We start from the raw sequence: 18,785 nt of genomic DNA, 5'->3' as shown, positions 1-18,785 counted from the left end.
GGACAGGCTGGAGAGAAGCCTAACAGTGAGGGCAACCTCCTGAAGTTCAACAAGGACCACTGTCGAGTCCTGCACCTGGGAAGGAATAACTGCCTGCACCAGTACAGGCTGGGGGCTGACCTGCTGGACAGCAGCTCCACAGAGAAGCAGCTGGGAGTGCTGCTGGCTATGTTCATCGTGAGGCAGCAACATGCTCTTGTGGCAAAGAAGGCCAATGGTGCTCTGGGTTGCATTGAGTGGACTGAAAGGTATCATCACAATGAAGCAGATGATGCATTGGATTCTCTTTTTAAAGGCTTTTTGATGCCTGGCCTATGAGTGTGCATGTGCTAGTTCAGTTGGTTTTGCTTTACCTCCTCCTGTAAGCAGTGTCTGTGGAACTTTTCTTGCTTTCTTCACACAGAGCAATTGCTCCTGCAGCCTTCAAAACATGAAGAATTGCTCAAGGGCAGGGAAAAAAAAAGAGAAATGAGTGGCAGTTGTTTTTCAGTTATATGAATTTTATTAGTCATGCATTCTCCAGTGGGTTTTTTTTCCTCTGAGCTGTGGGACTTCTTTCTGTTAGCAATTAGGGCTTCTGAACAATGAAAACTTCTGCTTAGATGCAGTGATGAATTCAATGCCCATGCCTACACTCCTTAGTTGAGTCAAGGGACAGCATTGTGGTGAGTTTTAATACCCCAAGCTTCATCTGACTGATTCTCTCTGCTTGGGGCCCTTGATGCACATTCATGTAAAACAGAGTGTAGGAAAAGGATAATCCCTCACTCAGCTCCCCACAGAAGATCATTTCTGCCTTCCCATCAACTAACTTATGGATGTGCAGGAAAAGTCTTTCCTACAGATGGATGAGGTAGTTAGGAAGAATCATTCATTGCAGTCTTCTGCAGCTGGTTCTGCTAGACACTGAGCTTCCAGCAGCCACACCACAGTATTGTTTTCACACCTCAGAGAGGGCTGAACTGGCCACTGAGCAGCTTTGTGCTCAAGGGACATCATCTCTGTATGTCACTGCAGTGCTTCTTGCTGTTCAATTGAGATGTCCATGGTGTTACAGTCTTTGTGAACCTTAAAGTAAGCAAAGCCCTGATCCTCAAGGGAAGAGACTTTGATCTGTAAATGACTGAGGCATTTGCATCTGGGAGAGGGAATAAAAGAGGCTACTGTGCTTTAAGTAAGTCACCCACACTTATGAAATACATGAATCATAGAATGGTTTAGGTTGGAAGGGACCTCAAGGATCATGCAATTCCAACCCCCCACCATAGGCAGGGACACCTCCCACTAGAACAGTTTGCTCAAGGCCTTATTCAACCTGGCCTTGAACACCTCCAGGGAGGTTGTGGAGCACAGAATCACCCAATGGGATCTTGACAAACAAAACCACCCAAAACAATGTATGAGCAAACAAAAACCCAAATCGAAACAACAACAAAAAACCCCAAACAACAAACAAACAAAAAAAAAAACAACTAAACAAACTCAAATCAAACAAAAAACAAACAAACAAACAAAAATGCCAACTAAAGAAACCCAAAAAAAACCAAACCAAACCTGGACAACAAACAAAAAAAACAACTAAACAAACACAAATTAAAAAAAAACAAAGTAACAAACAAAAAGCAACAAAAACTCTAAATAAAAAAACCAAAATAACAGGAAAAAAAATCTAAACAAAAAAACCCCAAACATCAAACAATGAAACCCAACTAAACAAACCCAAATCAAAACAAAGAAATCCCAAAATAACAAAAAAACCCAAATAAAAAGAAAAAAATAACAAACAAAACCCCAAAAAATCTAACAACAAACAAAAAACCAAAGAAACCCAAATTAAAAAAAACACCAAAATAACAAACAAAAAACCCAAATAAAAAGAAAAAAACAAACAAAGAAAACCCCCAAAAACCTAACAACAAACAAAAACCAAACAAACCCAAATTAAGAAAACACCAACCAAAATAACAAACAAAAAACCCCTCTAAATAAAAAAAAACAAAATAACAAGAAAAAACCAACAAAAAAACCCCAAATCAAAACAAAAAACCCCAAACAACAACAAAAAACCTAACTAAACACAAATTAAATAAGACCAAAAAAATCTAAGTAAAAAAAAAAAATAACCCAACCCCCCAAAAAACCCAAATCGATCAAAAAAGCCCTAAACATAAAAAAACCCAACTAAACAAACCCAAATCAAAACAAAACCAAACCCAAACAACAAACAAAAAAACCCAACTAAACAAACCCAAATCAAACAAACAAACAAACAAAAAAACAAAACAACTAAAGAAACCCAAATTAAAAAAAAAAATAACAAACAAAAAGCAACAAAAACTCTAAATAAAAAAAATAAAATAACAGGAAAAAAATCTGAACAAAAAAAACCCAAACATGAAACAATGAAACCCAACTAAACAAACCCAAATCAAAACAAAGAAATCCCAAAATAAGAAACAAAAAAAGCCAAATAAAAAGAAAAAAAACAAATAACAAAACTCCAAAAAACTAACAAACAAAAACCAAACAAACCCAAATTAAAAAAACACCAAAATAACAAACAAAAAACCCAACTAAACAAACACAAATTAAAAAGACCAAAAAAATCTAAGTAAAAAAAAAAAATATACCCCAAACCCCCAAAAAACCCAAATCAATAAAAAAGCCCCAAATATAAAAAAAAAACTAAACAAGCCCAAATCAAAACAAAGAAATCCCAAAATAACAAAATAAAAACCCAACAAAAAACCCAAATAAAAAGAAAAAAGCCAAACAACAAACAAAAAAAACCACAATTAAACAAACACAAATAAAAACCACCACCAAAATAACAAACAAAAAAAGACAAAAACCCTCTAAATTAGAAAAAAAACCCAAAAAAACAAATCAATACAAAAAACTCCACCCATCAAACAAAAAATACCAACTAAACAAACTCAAATAAAGCCAAAGAAATTCCAAAACAACAAACAAAAAAAGAAAAAAAAAAAACAACCTCCCCAAGCAACAACAAAAAAAGCAACAAAAAATCAAATAAAAAAAACCCAAAACACAAACCAAAAACCCCAAACCCCACAGAGCCTACACATTCCAGCCCTGCTGTTAGAGGGTTAGCCCCTGCAGACCTTGGCACTTGCATTTTGTTTTCCCTTTTGATGCTTTCTGTTGTCCTGTTTGGAGTTCAAATGAAGAAACAAAGCAGAAGCTGAAGCGCAAAGTCCATGTTCTGTGCGGCAAACTGATCCACTCAACCGGTGGGAAAAAACAGTGCCAGTTCATAGTGTCACAGTGTCACAGTATCACAGTATCACAGTATCACAGTATCAACAAGGTTGGAAGAGACCTCACAGATCATCAAGTCCAACCCTTTACCACAGAGCTCAAGGCCAGACCATGGCACCAAGTGCCACGTCCAATCCTGCCTTGAACAGCCCCAGGGACGGCGACTCCACCACCTCCCCGGGCAGCCCATTCCAGTGTCCAATGACTCTCTCAGGGAAGAACTTTCTCCTCACCTCCAGCCTAAATTTCCCCTGGCGCAGCCTGAGGCTGTGTCCTCTTGTTCTGGTGCTGGCCACCTGAGAGAAGAGAGCAACCTCCTCCTGGCCACAACCTCCCCTCAGGTAGCTGTTGACAGCAATAAGGTCTCCCCTGAGCCTCCTCTTCTCCAGGCTAACCAATCCCAGCTCCCTCAGCCTCTCCTCGTAGGGCTGTGCTCAAGGCCTCTCCCCAGCCTCGTTGCCCTTCTCTGGACACGCTCAAGCATCTCAATGTCCCTCCTAAACTGGGGGGCCCAGAACTGAACACAGCACTCAAGGTGTGGTCTAACCAGTGCAGAGTACAGGGGCAGAATGACCTCCCTGCTCCTGCTGACCACACCATTCCTGATGCAGGCCAGGATGCCACTGGCTCTCTTGGCCACCTGGGCACACTGCTGGCTCATGTTCAGGTGGGTATCAATCAGCACAGTTGCAAAGCTTGTGGCATAAAAGGGATTTTAACCTCTTTAGGGTTTCTCTTCTTTTTTTGTTTTCTTTCTTTTTTTGACACCTCCCTCCCCCAAAGGCATTTTTTTTGGTCATTTCAGAACAGAAAATGTGCACCTTGATAGATGTGTGTGAAAATGTCTAATGGGCGCTTTGTGGCGTCGATCAGAGTCCCAATGAAGGCAGCACAGAGCCTGACTTAGACCTTAAAGACAGAATTACAATCATTTAGGCTTTGAAGTAAAACTCAGATACAGCAAGGAAAAATTGCTACTGTGCCTCTGAATTCTCCACTGAGTGTATTAGTGGAAGGGAAATTGCACTTGAAGTGGCCGGCCATGTGTTTTGTGTCTCTTGTAGAAAGTGTCCTGCATCTGGGTTGGGGTAATCCAGGCTGGGCAGTGCCTGGCTGGAGAGCAGCCCTGAGGAGAGGGACTTGGGGGTGCTGCTGGACAAGAAGCTCAACAGGAGCCAGCAGTGTGCAGTTGCAGCCCAGAAAGCCAAGCAGAGCCTGGGCTGCATCAGGAGAAGTGTGGCCAGCAGGGCCAGGGAGGTGATTCTCCCTCTCTGCTGTGCTCTGCTGAGACCCCACCTGGAGTACTGCAGCCAGTTCTGGAGCCCTCATCACAAGAGGGATGTGGAGATGCTGGAGAGTGTCCAGAGAAGGGCCAGGAGGATGCTCAGAGGTCTGTAGCAGCTCTGCTGTGAGCACAGACTGAAAGAGTTGGGGCTGTGCAGTCTGGAGAAGAGGAGGCTCCCAGGTGACCTTCTTGTGGCCTTTCAGGATCTGAAGGGGGCCTACAAAAAAGCTGGGGAGGGACTTCTTAGGCTGTCAGGGAGTGCCAGGCCTGGGGGGAATGGAGCAAAGCTGGAGATGGGGAGATTCAGACTGGAGGTGAGGAGGAAGTTGTTGAGCATGAGAGTGGTGAGAGGCTGGAATGGGTTGCCCAGGGAGGTGTTTGAGGCCCCATGGCTGGAGGTGTTTAAGGCCAGGCTGGCTGAGGCTGTGTGCAGCCTGCTCTAGGGTAGGGTGTCCCTGCCCATGGCAGGGTGGTTGGAACTGGCTGATCCTTGTGTTCCCTTCCAACGCTGACTGATTCTATGATTGTAATCTGAGCCCTCTCTTGTCTGACCAACTGACATTAGTTATGTGGTTAACAAATGCTCACTTTTCAGTAGTCACCTCCATACTTTACGGATGTGTTCATCTCCAGGGCTGAACACATCCTTAAACCCTTAGCTGTAGCTCAGGAATTTGTACTTGTGCTGAGCACAACTGAGCATAGCTTTGGCAGTGTCCAGGTGCTGATGGCAGAGCCACGTTGCAGTAAATGCCCCTGAGTGGCAGTCTCAAAGAGCTCCAGTTCCTGTGGTCTAAAAAGTTAGTAAATGAGTGAGCTTTACAGACATGTGTGCAACCTTGACTGTCGAGGGCTGGGAGCTGGCACGTGTTTCTGCATCCCTGCTCTGCTGCTGTGTAGAAACGTGTTGAACCATGCCTGCTTGGCCCTGAGTCTGAGCTCTCCCAAGCAGGTTACAGTCTTAATAGGCCAGCAGACAGAGGCTGTTAATTTGAGTTACAGGCAAGGCTCGTGGGCTTTGGTGCGTTAAACAACCTGCCCAAGGTTGTTCAGAGAGCGCTTTGCTGTGCCCACTATATAAGGTGTGCTGGGTTGAGGCTAATTTTTACTGAGAGAAATTAAATCCTTAGCTGTGAGAAGACAGAAAAAAAAGCCACAGTAATCTGTAGCCTTCAGTTTTCTGCTGAGAAAGGCAACTAGTCAAAATGGAGCTAAGAGGGGCACCTCACACACACTGCTCAGCTCGCACTTGGGGCTGCGCCTTCCTTCTGGAGCTCTGGTCTCTGGCTGACTCTGCCTTTAACTCTCTCATCCACCTAACCCCTTTTTCCTCTAACCTCCTTGTGGTCTTTTTTGACATCTCACCTCAGATCTCTAGATTTATCATGTGAGATATCTGTGGCCTGCATCAGGAACAATGTGGCCAGCAGGACAAGGGAGGTTATTCTGCCCTTGGACTCAGCACTGCTCAGGCCACACCTTGAGTGCTGTGTCCAGTTCTGGGCTCCTCAATACAAGAGAGATGTTGAGGTGCTGGAAGGTGTCCAGAGAAGGGCAACAAAGCTGCTGAGGGGCCTGGAACACAAACCCTATGAGGAGAGGCTGAGGGAGCTGAGGGAACACAAACCCTATGAGGAGAGGCTGAGGGAGCTGGGCCTGTTTAGCCTGGAGGAGGCTCAGGGCTGATCTTATTACTGTCTACAACTACCTGAAGGGACACTGTAGCCAGGTGGAGGGTGGCCTCTTCTCCCAGGCAACCAGCAATAGAACAAGGGGACACAGTCTCAAGTTGTGCCAGGGTAGGTATAGGCTGGATGTTAGGAGGAAGTTGTTGTCAGAGAGCGTGATTGGCATTGGAATGGGCTGCCCAGGGAGGTGGTGGAGTCACCATTCCTGGAGGTCTTCAAGAAAAGGCTGGATGAGGCACTCAGTGCCATGGTCTGGTTGGCTGGCTAGGGCTGGGTGCTAGGTTGGCCTGGATGATCTTGGAGGTCTCTTCCAACCTGCTTGATTCTATGATTCTATGATTCTGTGGGCTGGGCTGGTCACTGATAAGACATTGCTGGAGGTTCCACCCAAATCTGCATGCTTTTGTCAGAAAGGTCACACACACAGTAGTATCACACAGTATCATTGGGGTTGGAAGAGACCTCACAGATCACCAAGTCCAACCCTTTACCACAGAGCTCAAGGCCAGACCATGGCACCAAGTGCCACGTCCAATCTTGCCTTGAACAGCTCCATCTCTAGTTTTCAGCTCAGCATGAAGGTCTGATCTGCTGTTGTGTTACTGCTACTTCGTGTTTATGCACTTCCACTAATCTGCCTGGAGTTTTAGGCTGCTGTCTACTGGTAGTCTTTGGAAAATACTGACATTCCTAATTGTTTAATAAATCTTTAATGAGGCTTCTAGTGTGTGCGAGGGTATGCATATTGATTTGTGTATTTCAGTATTAGGGGAAAAGTAAGTTTGTTGAGAGGCTCCTACAAGATCTAGAGTGGGATGTACAGTCACAAATTGTGATTAGGTGTAAAGGTTTTCCACCCCTTAAAGTGGAGAAATTGACATATTAAATGGCACATACTCTGATGATGTGGAGTGACTCAGAGAATTTGAAGGAAATAACAGCTGTGCACAGCAGAGCTTAAAAATAGAAACTTCATCAGTCAGTAGCAGTTTAGGATGAATGAAGAAATCACAAAGATGATTAATTATGGTGGTTCTGACTTTCTGAAGGCAGAATGGTGTCTTCAGTCGTGCAGCATGTTTGCTGGGTATCAGCCCCTGGTCCTGCGCAGCCACTCTGCAAAGGTGAGGGCCATTGCCCAAACATCAGCACTTACTGCAGTTTCCAATGTCCTAAGATGGCTCAGGCTTCCCACCTGGCTGGCAGATGTGGCACAGGGCATATGAAAGACTCTTGCCCTTCTGGAGTGGCAGCTGGATGCCCTGAGGCATCTCAGGTGGCATTAGATGCTTGTGTCTAAGGAGTAATTGCGCACAGAGGTAAGCACAGACTCGCTTTCACTTGTGTCTTTCATACACAGTCACATGAAGCACATCTGCAATGGGTAACTGCAGGAAGCAATAACCAGTTTATCTAATTTTAAGCTTTGGAAGAATTTTGAGGTGAGAAAAGCACTAATTCAGATTTTAATCTGCCTGGGATACAAGGTTAAAAATGATCCTAGCATTAAAACTGGTAGCTAAAAACTCCGGTGTCACGTCACAGTGGATGGTTGTTCTCTCAATGACCTCAAATCCATGAATTCATTTCAACATTTCCCTCTTCATATATTCATAGTTAAATATAACTTGAATGTTGTCCTAATTACATTCTCATGTTAATTTAGCTCTGATTCAGAATTTCTATCATTATTCTTTTAGAATTATTTTGAAATGAGGGAAAGTTGAGCAAAGATGCTCCAGTGCCTGATTGTGCCTCTGAATTATTTATCACATTCAAAGTCAGAAATATGGTTAAGATCTAGTTTGAGTTGTAAATGAGGCTTGGTAACGTAAGGAGGAAATGAAAATCCTTTTTTTTTTTTTGCAGAACAACAGGGTTTGTGGGTGTGGTGTTAGGAGGAATGTTCTTCACAGAGAGAGTGATTTGCCATTGGAATGGGCTACCCAGGGAGGTGGTGGAGGCACCGTCCCTGGAGGTGTTCAAGAAAAGCCTGGCTGAGGCACTTAGTGCCATGGTCTAGTTGACTGGATAGGGCTGGGTGCTAGGTTGGACTGGATGATCTTGGAGGTCTCTTCCAACCTGCTTGATTCTATGATTCTATGATATTGTGTTTGATATTGTGGGAGCACTTCACAGCCCCACATGGGTGGAAAGCCTCACGGCTTAGTAAGAGAAGATCCATTGCACTGACTGGCAGCTGCTATCTAAGCAGCTAAGACAGTGTAAAGGAGGGCCACATGGGCCCAAATAGGCTTACATATGCCTATGCTTGCCTGGACATGTTTTCCCACCCAAGCATGTTTTTCTGCCCAAACCAGAGGTGAACACATCAAAGGGACAAAAGGGGCACAATAGGCCTGGTGCCATAAAGTCTGGCCTGCCCAGGTTCTATAATGTTGATGAAAAGAGGTGGCACAAGCCCAAGTGCTTAGCGTGTGGCCCACCTATGCTCTTCTCATATTTGGGGGTACCAGACTTGTGGACCCGTCCTAATTTGGTGTGTTTTGGCTGACTGCCAGAAGCTTATTGGACAATATTGTGGCCAAAGGACCATCAATCTCGGCCCACATCTGATAAATAGGGCGATCCAGGTAAAAAAGGGGCTCTGGTCACCTACTCTGCTCGCCTCTGCCAGCCTGCCTGCTGCCTGGGGCCACTACCTTTGTGCACTTTACGTAACCCTTTGTTCCATGGCACTCTGCACTGGTGCAGTGGATGACCGAAGGGGGCGCTCCCAGCCGGCCGCTGCTCCAGCCTGCTGCATCAGCCCCATCATTGAGATGCTTGAGCGTGTCCAGAGAAGGGCGACAAGGCTGGGAAGAGGCCTTGAGCACAGCCCTACGAGGAGGCTGAGGGAGCTGGGATTGGTTAGCCTGGAGAAGAGGAGGCTCAGGGGAGACCTTATTGCTGTCTACAGCTACCTGAGGGGAGGTTGTGGCCAGGAGGAGGTTTCTCTCTTCTCTCAGGTGGCCAGCACCAGAACGAGAGGACACAGCCTCAGGCTGCGCCAGGGGAGATTTAGGCTGGAGGTGAGGAGAAAGTTCTTCCCTGAGAGAGTCATTGGACACTGGAATGGGCTGCCCGGGGAAGTGGTGGAGTTGCCGTCCCTGGAGCTGTTCAAGGCAGGACTGGACGTGGCACTTGGTGCCATGGTCTAGCCTTGAGCTCTGTGGTAAAGGGTTGGACTTGATGATCTGTGAGGTCTCTTCCAACCTTGGGGATACTCCGATACTGTGATACTGTGATCTTCTCAGACAGCACGCCCCAAATTCAAATCGAACTATTAGCTCCACGAGAATCAACCATGTGACTTTTGCTATATATATTTTGGGTACCACAGATATGAGACTTCCAATTAGTGAGTATTCGAACTCTCTTGATTCAAGTTGCTAGGGAATTTTACTAACTTTACCAGTGGCACTTTATGCCACAAGACTCTATAATTTTCATGATCACTGGACCCCAGGCAGCCTCCAACCACCACATCCCCTTACCAGCCCCTCTCTATTTGTGAGCAGCAGGTCAAGCAGGATAGAATCATAGAATCAACCAGGTTGGAAGAGACCTCCAAGGTCATCCAGTCCATTCTCTGACCAGGACATTTCTAAACTTCTACCAAGTTGCTTACTTCGGCTGTAAATAGACGCTCTGTAAAATAGTTCCACCAACCTCACACAAAGAATTTGTGTGGGTTAACTGTGCATAAGTTTGGGGAAAATCATAGAATCAAGCAGGTTGGAAGAGACCTCCAAGATCATCCAGTCCAACCTAGCACCCAGCCCTATCCAGTCAACTAAACCATGGCACTAAGTGCCTCAGCCAGTCTTTTCTTGAAGACCTCTAGGGATGGTGACTCCACCACCTCCCTGGGCAGCCCATTCCAATGCCAATCACTCTCTCTGTGAAGAACTTCCTCCTAACATCCAGCCTATACTTCCCCCGGCACAACTTGGGACTGTGTCCCCTTGTTCTATTGCTGGTTACCTGGGAGAAGAGGCCACTCCCCACCTGGCTGCAATCTCCCTTCAGGTAGTTGTAGACAGCAATGAGGTCTGCCCTGAGCTGCACACCCCCAGCTCTCTCAGCCTCTCCTCATGGGGTCTGTGCTCCAGGCCCCTCACCAGCTTTGTTGCCCTTCTCTGGACGCCTTCCAGCACCTCAACATCTCTCTTGAATGGAGGAGCCCAGAACTGGACACAGCACTCAGGGTGTGGCCTGACCCGTGCTGAGTACAGGGGCAGAATAACCTCCCTTGTCCTACTGGCCACACTGCTCCTGATACAGGCCAGGATGCCATTGGCTCTCCTGCCCACCTGGGCACGCTGCTGGCTCATCTTCAGCCTACTACCCACCAGCACCCCCAGGTCCCTTTCCTCCTAGCTGCTTTCCAGCCACTCAGTCCCCAGCCTATAGTGCTGCTTGGAGTTGTTGTGGCCAAAGTGCAGAACCCTGCACTTGGCCTTGTTCAATCTCATCCCATTGGCCTCTGCCCACCCATCCAGCCTGTCTAGGTCCCTCTGCAGGGCTCTCCTACCCTCCAACAGATCAACATCTGCTCCCAGCTTGGTGTCATCTGCAAACTCACTGATGCAGGACTCAATCCCCTTGTCCAGATCATCAGTAAAGATATTGAACAGGACTCCTCTTTGTAGATATTAATAAATTATTTAATAACCTTCACATCGGCCTCATATCTCACCCCAAACACAGACCTCAAACCCCTCTGTAACAGCCAGATATAGCGTGGAAGGGGAGAGAGAGAGAGGGAAGAGAGAGACAGGTGGAGAGAAAACTTGCTGAAATGCCAGATTAGTGACAGAATTAAGCAGAGAAAACAGATGTGTTGCCTTTGTCATGACCAGCGCTCACACCGCGCTCTCCCTCTCCTATGTGCTGTGGAAACAAAAGCTCTCATAAGCAGCCTTCAGCCCATGCTTTCCACGGTGCATCACGGTGGCAAACATTGCAGTGCTAACAGAAGGTTGCAAACCCCATGATTAATGCAGAAATTCATACTTGTGGCTGTGGCCCCAAGCTAGGTGGAGAACAAACAATTGCTGGTGAGGCGTGTTCAAGTGGGGAGAAACTCTAAAGGAAACTTGTCTTAATGTAAGCAGCAGTTTTGCTAGAGGTAAGTGAGGGGAAATTCTTCATTTCTAAATGGTTCATTGACCCATGATAATAAAGCAGTGCTGCAGAAGAAGGGTAATTATCTACTTAAGTATCAGATGCCCTCAGGGTAAAAGCTTCCCTTCTCTCCTTTTGAAAAATGAACTCAGATTAAAAGAATGTCCTTTCTCCTGGTTTAGTGTTGACATGGATTTCCTTTATATGAGTCAAATTAATTAGTTTTTCTATTCCTTTAGTCTTGGTATGGAAATCAGATCTGCTAAGCAAGTTTCCAACCCTTCCCTTGGGCCCTGAGTTCAGCCAATAGCGTTCTTTATGGAAGTTTGTACAGTGTGCCGGGAAGGCACAAATAAATTACAGGAGTTTTATTACACCCAGTGGCTTGCCAAGAGGTGCAGCATTTTAGAAGTAAAAGCTCACAAAACTAGCTGGTTTCCCCACCCAGAACTGGCTTATTTCCAAGTACCTGCTTTCTAAATACATATTTCTCCTTTTCAAGTTGTAACAAGAGAAGAAGAGAATAGTAGTGGCATAGGTGATGCTTTACTGAAAAATAAAAGCAAGAAGCAGATTTTCAGAGCAGATTAGCACCAGAATCTGGGGCCAGTTTGCTTCTAGTGTGAGCTGGTAGATGTGGAGATGACCTGAGGAAAAAAATCTGTTCCCACTTAAGCAAATATCCATCATGCCCCTGTGCTCAGCACTCATGAGACCACACCTTGAGTACTGTGTCCAGTTTTGGTCACCACAGTATAGAAGGGACATTGGGGTCATGGAGCAGGTGCAGAGAAGGGCGAAAAGGCTGGGGAGAGGTCTGGCAAACATGACCTATGAGGAGTGGCTGAAGTAGCTGGACTTGTTTAGTCTGGAGAAGAGGAGGCTGAGAGGGGACCTTATTGCCCTCTACAGCTACCTAAAAGGAGGTTGCAGTGAGGCTGGAGCTGATCTCTTCTCCTGAATTACTAGCGATAGGACAAGAGGAAATGGCCTCAAGTTGCATCAGGGCAGGTTTAGGTTGGATGTTGGGAGGAAGATCTTTCCTGAGCAGGTGGTCAAGCACTGGAACACACTGCCCAGGGAGGTGGCGGAGTCGCCACCCCTGGAGGTGTTTAAAAGGAGAGTGGATTTGGTGCTTGAGGCTATGGTCTAGTGATGAAGGATGCTGGGATGAAGGTTGGACTGGATGATGCTGGCGGTCCTCTCCAAGCATAGCAATTCACAGTGCTTAGATGTTGTGCTGAGGGATTTGGTTTAGTCAAGGACTTGTCAGTGTGAAACCAGTGATTGGACTCAATGAGCTTGAAGGGCTTTTCCAATCTAAGAAATTCTCTGATTGTGTGATTACAATCTTGTCTCTTCTCATCTGGACTCTGAAAAATGATCAAAACATGCCACTCCTTCTTTATTTCCAGAAAATGTCTTTTTCTCTCCAATCAGAATTATAAATGTGATTACTATGATAAACCTGGTGAAGGGAAGCATATTGTCTCTGTGTTGATGGAAATAAATCATCTTTCCCATGTACTAATCTTTCTTTGTTTCAAATGTCTCATGTGGTTCTTGAAAATCAGGTTGATGTAACCTTTGTGTGAACCTGTTAACTGCAAAGCACCTCCTAGTTACCTTTCCTGGAGTACAGAGAATATTCCTGATGCCTGCAGGCTTCAAGACTCAGTAAAAATAAATTAAGCTGACTGTAATACAATGACATAGAATTTCATTTTCTTCAGTCCTTTGAACACTTGTTTTAATACTGGGGAAAAAAAGAAGAAGGAGAAGTTGGTAATTCTCATAGCCTTTGGTCATGAAAGTTCAAATGGTGCTAAAGGTGATTTTAAGGTCTTCATTCTGCAAACACAAAACTGTAAGTCAGAAAAACCCCAATACTGTGTGATGGTTTGGGTGTTACCTGGCCCCCATACTTGAGAAAATCACCCAGACTAGGTTTAGTCAATCTGGAAGTGGAATGAAGCTTTGTATTTACAGCTTAGCACAATGTACAGGCAGATAGTTACAATACAAACAGAAATAGACAAGTTAAAAAGTAATGCAGAAACACAGCAGCCCTCCCAGAAACCAGGGTCCCCAGGAGGGGCTCCCAACCACCCTTCCACCTTCCTCCTACCTCTCTACCTCCCCCCAGACTTTGCCTTATGCTCAAAGTCATTTGGAGGGTTGGCTGGGGGGGCGGTTAGGAAGTGCTGGCATTGCACCACCAGAGTAATAACTGTAACACCAATGTGGTTAGATAATTGTTCTCCAAATCCTCTTTATTGTCTTGGTACAGTAACTTATATGCTAACTTGGAAGAGGTGTACATAGCTATGGTACATGTGGAAGGTACATATTGGCTTAAGGTTATGTGCGAGGTACAGATAGGTTAACTTACATAAACAACTTGTAGGGTCAGCCTCCTGCAGCCAGCAGATCCTGCCTCCTGCAGCTGCATGTGGGGGGCTTAGTTCCTGCCTGTGAGATAGACTCAAGGACACTCATTGTTTGTCTATTCATGTCCTTCTGTTAGCAAGAAATCCATCATAGAATCATAGAATCAGTGCTGAGTCCAGGGGCAGAATAACCTCCCTTGTCCTGCTGGCCACACTGCTCCTGATACAGGCCAGGATGCCATTGGCTCTCCTGCCCACCTGGGCACACTGCTGGCTCATCTTCAGCTTATTATCTATCAGTACCCCCAGGTGCCTTTCCTCCTGGCTGCTCTCCAGCCACTCAGTCCCCAGCCTGTAGCGCTGCTTGGGATTGTTGTTCAATCTCATCCCAAAAGGGAACAGGCTTTGTTATTTTAACAGGTGAGCACTCCTTGTGAATGATAATTCAGGTGATGTAGAAATAAGGCATCTGCTATTATCAGCATAGTGGCAGCTTTTCACATTTGAGGTACCTAAAATTAAAAGTGTAAGATCAAGATTTTCACAAATCCAAAGCAGGGATGTGGAAAGCATTGTAACACTGCTGACTCCCATGACACACACTAACCCCTCAGAAATTCCTTTGGCTTTCTCCCATTTTTAATCACAAAAGGAAATGTCTTTGGCTCTCAGATGTGTTAAATGAGAAATGGTAGCTTTGAATCTGGAGAAAATGTGCTCTCCTTTAAATCAGAGTCACAGAACCTCAGAGGTTGGAAGGGACCTCCAGAGATCATCAAGTCCAAACCCCCTGCCAAAGCAGAGTAGAATCATAGAATGGTTTAGGATGTCTCAATATTATAGAATCATAGAATCAGCCAGGGTTGGAAGGGACCACAAGGATCATCTAGTTCCAACCCCCCTCCACCATAGGCAGGGACACCCTACCCTAGAGCAGGCTGGCCACAGCCTCCTCCAGCCTGGCCTTAAACACCTGACCCTCAGCTCACCAGTCTTCAAGAAAAGCCTGGATGAGGCACTCAGTGCCATGGTCTAGTTGACTGGCTAGGGCTGGGGGATAGGTTGGACTGGATGAGCTTGGAGGTCTCTTCCAACCTGGTTGATTCTATGATTCTATGACCTCCAGGGATGAAGCCTCAACCACCTCCCTGGGCAACCCATGCCAGGCTCTCACCACTCTCGTGCTCAACAGCTTCCTCTTCACCTCCACTCTGAACCTACCCATCTCCAGCTTTGTTTCATTCCCCCTATTAACACATGGAGTTTAGTTTAGTCATTTTACCTATATCTGAAGGGTTTAAGGAAATGTCTGAATGAAGCATCATATGATTCTCTGCAACCAAAGCCTTACACTTTAATGGCTCTTGCTGAAATCCTCAAAAAGGAAGGATTTAGCCAGTCCAAAGGTGATCAGAAGCAGGTTACAAACTGGGGATTGAGATGCATGTTCTCTGGAACTACTCAGACTTGCTTATGTGCCTTGACAATACCACCTTCAGATGTCCTTGTGTGTCCTCTGCGGCCAGTGGAGCGCTTCCGAGACTTGGGCCCCGAGGAAGTGGCTGATCTATTTCTCACGGCGCAAAGAGTCGGCAATGTGGTGGAGAAACACTTCTGCGGCACCTCGCTCACCATCTCCATTCAGGTTTGTAAACCAGCCAGCTCAAAAAGCTTTAATGGTTTGCTTTATCAAGCTTTCAGCCTCCTTCCCTAGTCCAACGATGAAAGGACATTCAAACTATGCGGGGCAGTAAATGCAAAAGTCATCAGCAAGTGTGCAGATGACACCAAGCTGGGGGCAGATGTGGCTGGGTTGGAGGGCAGAAGGGCTCTGCAGCGGGACCTTGACCACCTGGACAGATGGGCAGAGTCCAATGGGATGGGGTTCAATAGCTCCAAGTGCAGGGTGCTGCACTTTGGCCACAGCAACCCCATGCAGAGATACAGGCTGGGGTCGGAGTGGCTGAGAGCAGCCAGACAGAGAGGGATCTGGGGGTGCTGATTGATACCCGCCTGAACATGAGCCAGCAGTGTGCCCAGGTGGCCAAGAGAGCCAGTGGCATCCTGGCCTGCATCAGGAATGGTGTGGCCAGCAGGAGCAGGGAGGTCATTCTGCCCCTGTACTCTGCACTGCTTAGACCACACCTTGAGTACTGTGTTCAGTTCTGGGCCCCCCAGTTTAGGAGGGACATTGAGATGCTTGAGCGTGTCCAGAGAAGGGCGACGAGGCTGGGGAGAGGCCTTGAGCACAGCCCTACGAGGAGAGGCTGAGGGAGCTGGGATTGGCTAGCCTGGAGAAGAGGAGGCTCAGGGGTGACCTTATTGCTGTCTACAACTACCTGAGGGGAGGTTGTGGCCAGGAGGAGGTTGCTCTCTTCTCTCAGGTGGCCAGCGCCAGAACGAGAGGACACAGCCTCAGGCTGCACCAGGGGAGATTTAGGCTGGAGGTGAGGAGAAAGTTCTTCCCTGAGAGAGTCATTGGACACTGGAATGGGCTGCCTGGGGAGGTGGTGGAGTCGCCGTCCCTGGAGCTGTTCAAGGCAGGATTGGACGTGGCACTTGGTGCCATGGTCTGGCCTTGAGCTCTGTGGTAAAGGGTTGGACTTGATGATCTGTGAGGTCTCTTCCAACCCTGATGATACTGTGATACTGTGATACTAAAATCATAGTAATAAACCAAGGACTGCAGTAACTGTGTTGCAGCCATGGCAGGTTTGCCACTGAAAGAAGTGCAAAGACAAAGCAGCAGAAAAGTGTGGGTAAATAATAGCTGCAAAACTTTGGAATAAGCCTCTGAGCTTTCCTGAGCACACTGATTGCTTGTGAGTACTTCAGCAAACACTCTTCTAGTATTGACCTGGGGAAGGCAGCCACATCTCCCCGTTCAGCAGGTAGCCCGCTGCTTGTGATGGAAATGGATCATTCCTGCTGTTTACTTGAGGCAAAGACATGTAGCCATGTAAATATGTTATCAATGATGACCTTCCTGTTATTTGTGCAGGATATTTTTATACCAAGGGGGGAAAAAAAGGAAGACAAAAAAAAGCTCTGTTTAAAGCAAATCAAGAGACTAAGCCCATCGCAGCAGGATGAGAATTTAAGCAGGCATGCTTTGATTAAATTCTTGCTTACATGTCTGATTTTATATTCACAAGGATCTATTGCTAGCTATTCAGAAATGTGATCTGAGGGAAGGAAAAATAACAGCTAGTCAGTTTTATGATCTGCCCTGGGTTAAGGGGGATCCCTCCCCCAGTGGAATAAACTCACCACAATACAGAGGTTTTTTTGGAAAGTCAGGGAAAAGATGAAATTGTATTTCTTGTAGTTTAAATATAACAGTATAAGGAGAAATAAACTACTAGAGAAATAGAATAGCTTTAAGGAAGATGGGGAAGGGGTCAAGTGGCAGCCAAAACAGCAGCGGGGGAAGATTCTTTCCCTGTGCTCAGCACTGCTCAGGCCACACCTTGAGTACTGTGTCCAGTTCTGGGCCCCTCAATTCAAGAGAGATGTTGAGGTACTGGAACATGTCCAGAGAAGGGCAACAAAGCTGGTGAGGGGCCTGGAACACAAACCCTATGAGGAGAGGCTGAGGCAGCTGGGGATGTGCAGCCTGCAGAAGAGGAGGCTCAGGGATGACTTCATTGCTGTCTGCAACTACCTGAAGGGAGGCTGTAGCCAGGTGGGGTTGGGCTCTTCTGCCAGGCAAGCAGCAACAGAACAAGGGGACACAGTGTGAAGTTGTGCCATGGGAGGTCTAGGCTGGATGTGAGGAGGAAGTTGTTGGCAGAAAGAGTGATTGGCATTGGAATGGGCTGCCCAGGGAGGTGGTGGAGGCACCATGCCTGGAGGTGTTGAAGAAAAGCCTGGATGAGGCACTTAGTGCCATGGTGTGGTTGACTGGCTAGGGCTGGTTGCTAGGTTGGCCTGGATGATCTTGGAGGTCTCTTCCAACCTGGTTGATTCTATGATTCTATGATTCTAAGGTAGCAGTAGGTGCAGCTGAAGCAGCAGAAGCAGCAAGGGGAGGGTCCAGGCTGTGCTTCCAGACATAAAGCTCTTGATGCTCCAACGCAATGATATGAACTTATCCATGGTTGTCATTCTATGACCTGTCTCTAGAATGTTCACCTCTCCCCTGTGTCTGAGCTAGAAATCTAGCTCAAAGACCCACAGGTCTAAGCAGTTCTGCACTTTGCCGTGTTCTGAGGGGAATAAAATGTTGTGTTGAGTGGTCCCCACGAAAAACTGATGGAATTATGATACAGTGAAATTGGATTACTGAGGAAGAGTTCTGAATTCCCCTGTTCTCCTCATTAGCTGCTCTAACCAGAGGCTTCTCCCTTTGCTTACAGGATGGCCCCGAAGCTGGACAAACGGTGAAGGTGAGTGCTTATTATGCACAATACCAATTAAGAGACAATTATCAGAACTAATAAAAGATCAAAACTAGTCATCTGCAGACCATTGCTGCATCATGATTTCATCCTTGAGATCAAAAAAAAAATCCCAAGTGTACAGTAGCTGTGAATACAGGCAATGGAAACTGCAGAGGATGTTTGCAGGTTTGCTTCCTAGACAAACATTTTCAATCATGAAAATATCTTTTCTGAGCTGCTGGGTGTATTTACACAAGGAAAGCCTTAGAAAAGAGGCATCTGTTTAAGTTTTTTTTTGTTTGGTTTATGGAGAAAATATTGCCCTTCCACTCATAGCCTCTTTGTTTGCCTTTTTCATTGCCTAATGAGTTGTAGCTAATTATAGGAACAGTTAAACTGAACCACATTAGGAAAAAATATACCTTTTGTCTATATTTCCTCTCTACATATTCATACCACATTCTTGTAACTGAAGTTCAAGTGTAATGGAGCCAGTGAAGCTTCAAACCAGGTTTTAAGTGTGCTTCTGGAAACAAAAATAAAAAAAAAAGGGGGGGTGAGGGAAGAGAAAGAGAGAGATGGGAGGGTGGAGGGGAAGAGAGGATTTATTATTGTACTCTCCACTTGA

At 46.1% G+C, this 18,785-nt stretch overlaps 1 protein-coding gene across 7 annotated transcripts in view; it reads left to right on the top strand.

The window, feature by feature from the left end:
• Positions 1-18,785, top strand: part of FHIT (fragile histidine triad diadenosine triphosphatase) — a 921,710-nt gene that overhangs the window by 671,774 nt on the left and 231,151 nt on the right. For 6 of the 7 annotated variants that reach the window (XM_064156965.1, XM_064156966.1, XM_064156960.1 and 3 more), the window contains 2 exons: positions 15,275-15,420; positions 18,134-18,163. In XM_064156965.1, coding sequence (XP_064013035.1) covers positions 15,275-15,420; positions 18,134-18,163 — 176 coding nt within the window. The remainder of the gene's footprint in view (positions 1-15,274; positions 15,421-18,133; positions 18,164-18,785) is intronic. The other variant, XM_064156962.1, reaches the window with a different exon arrangement.

This window comes from Pogoniulus pusillus, chromosome 16 (genome assembly GCF_015220805.1).
Source record: "Pogoniulus pusillus isolate bPogPus1 chromosome 16, bPogPus1.pri, whole genome shotgun sequence".
Lineage (NCBI taxonomy): Eukaryota > Metazoa > Chordata > Aves > Piciformes > Lybiidae > Pogoniulus > Pogoniulus pusillus.
This window is presented reverse-complemented; position numbering and strand designations above follow the sequence as displayed.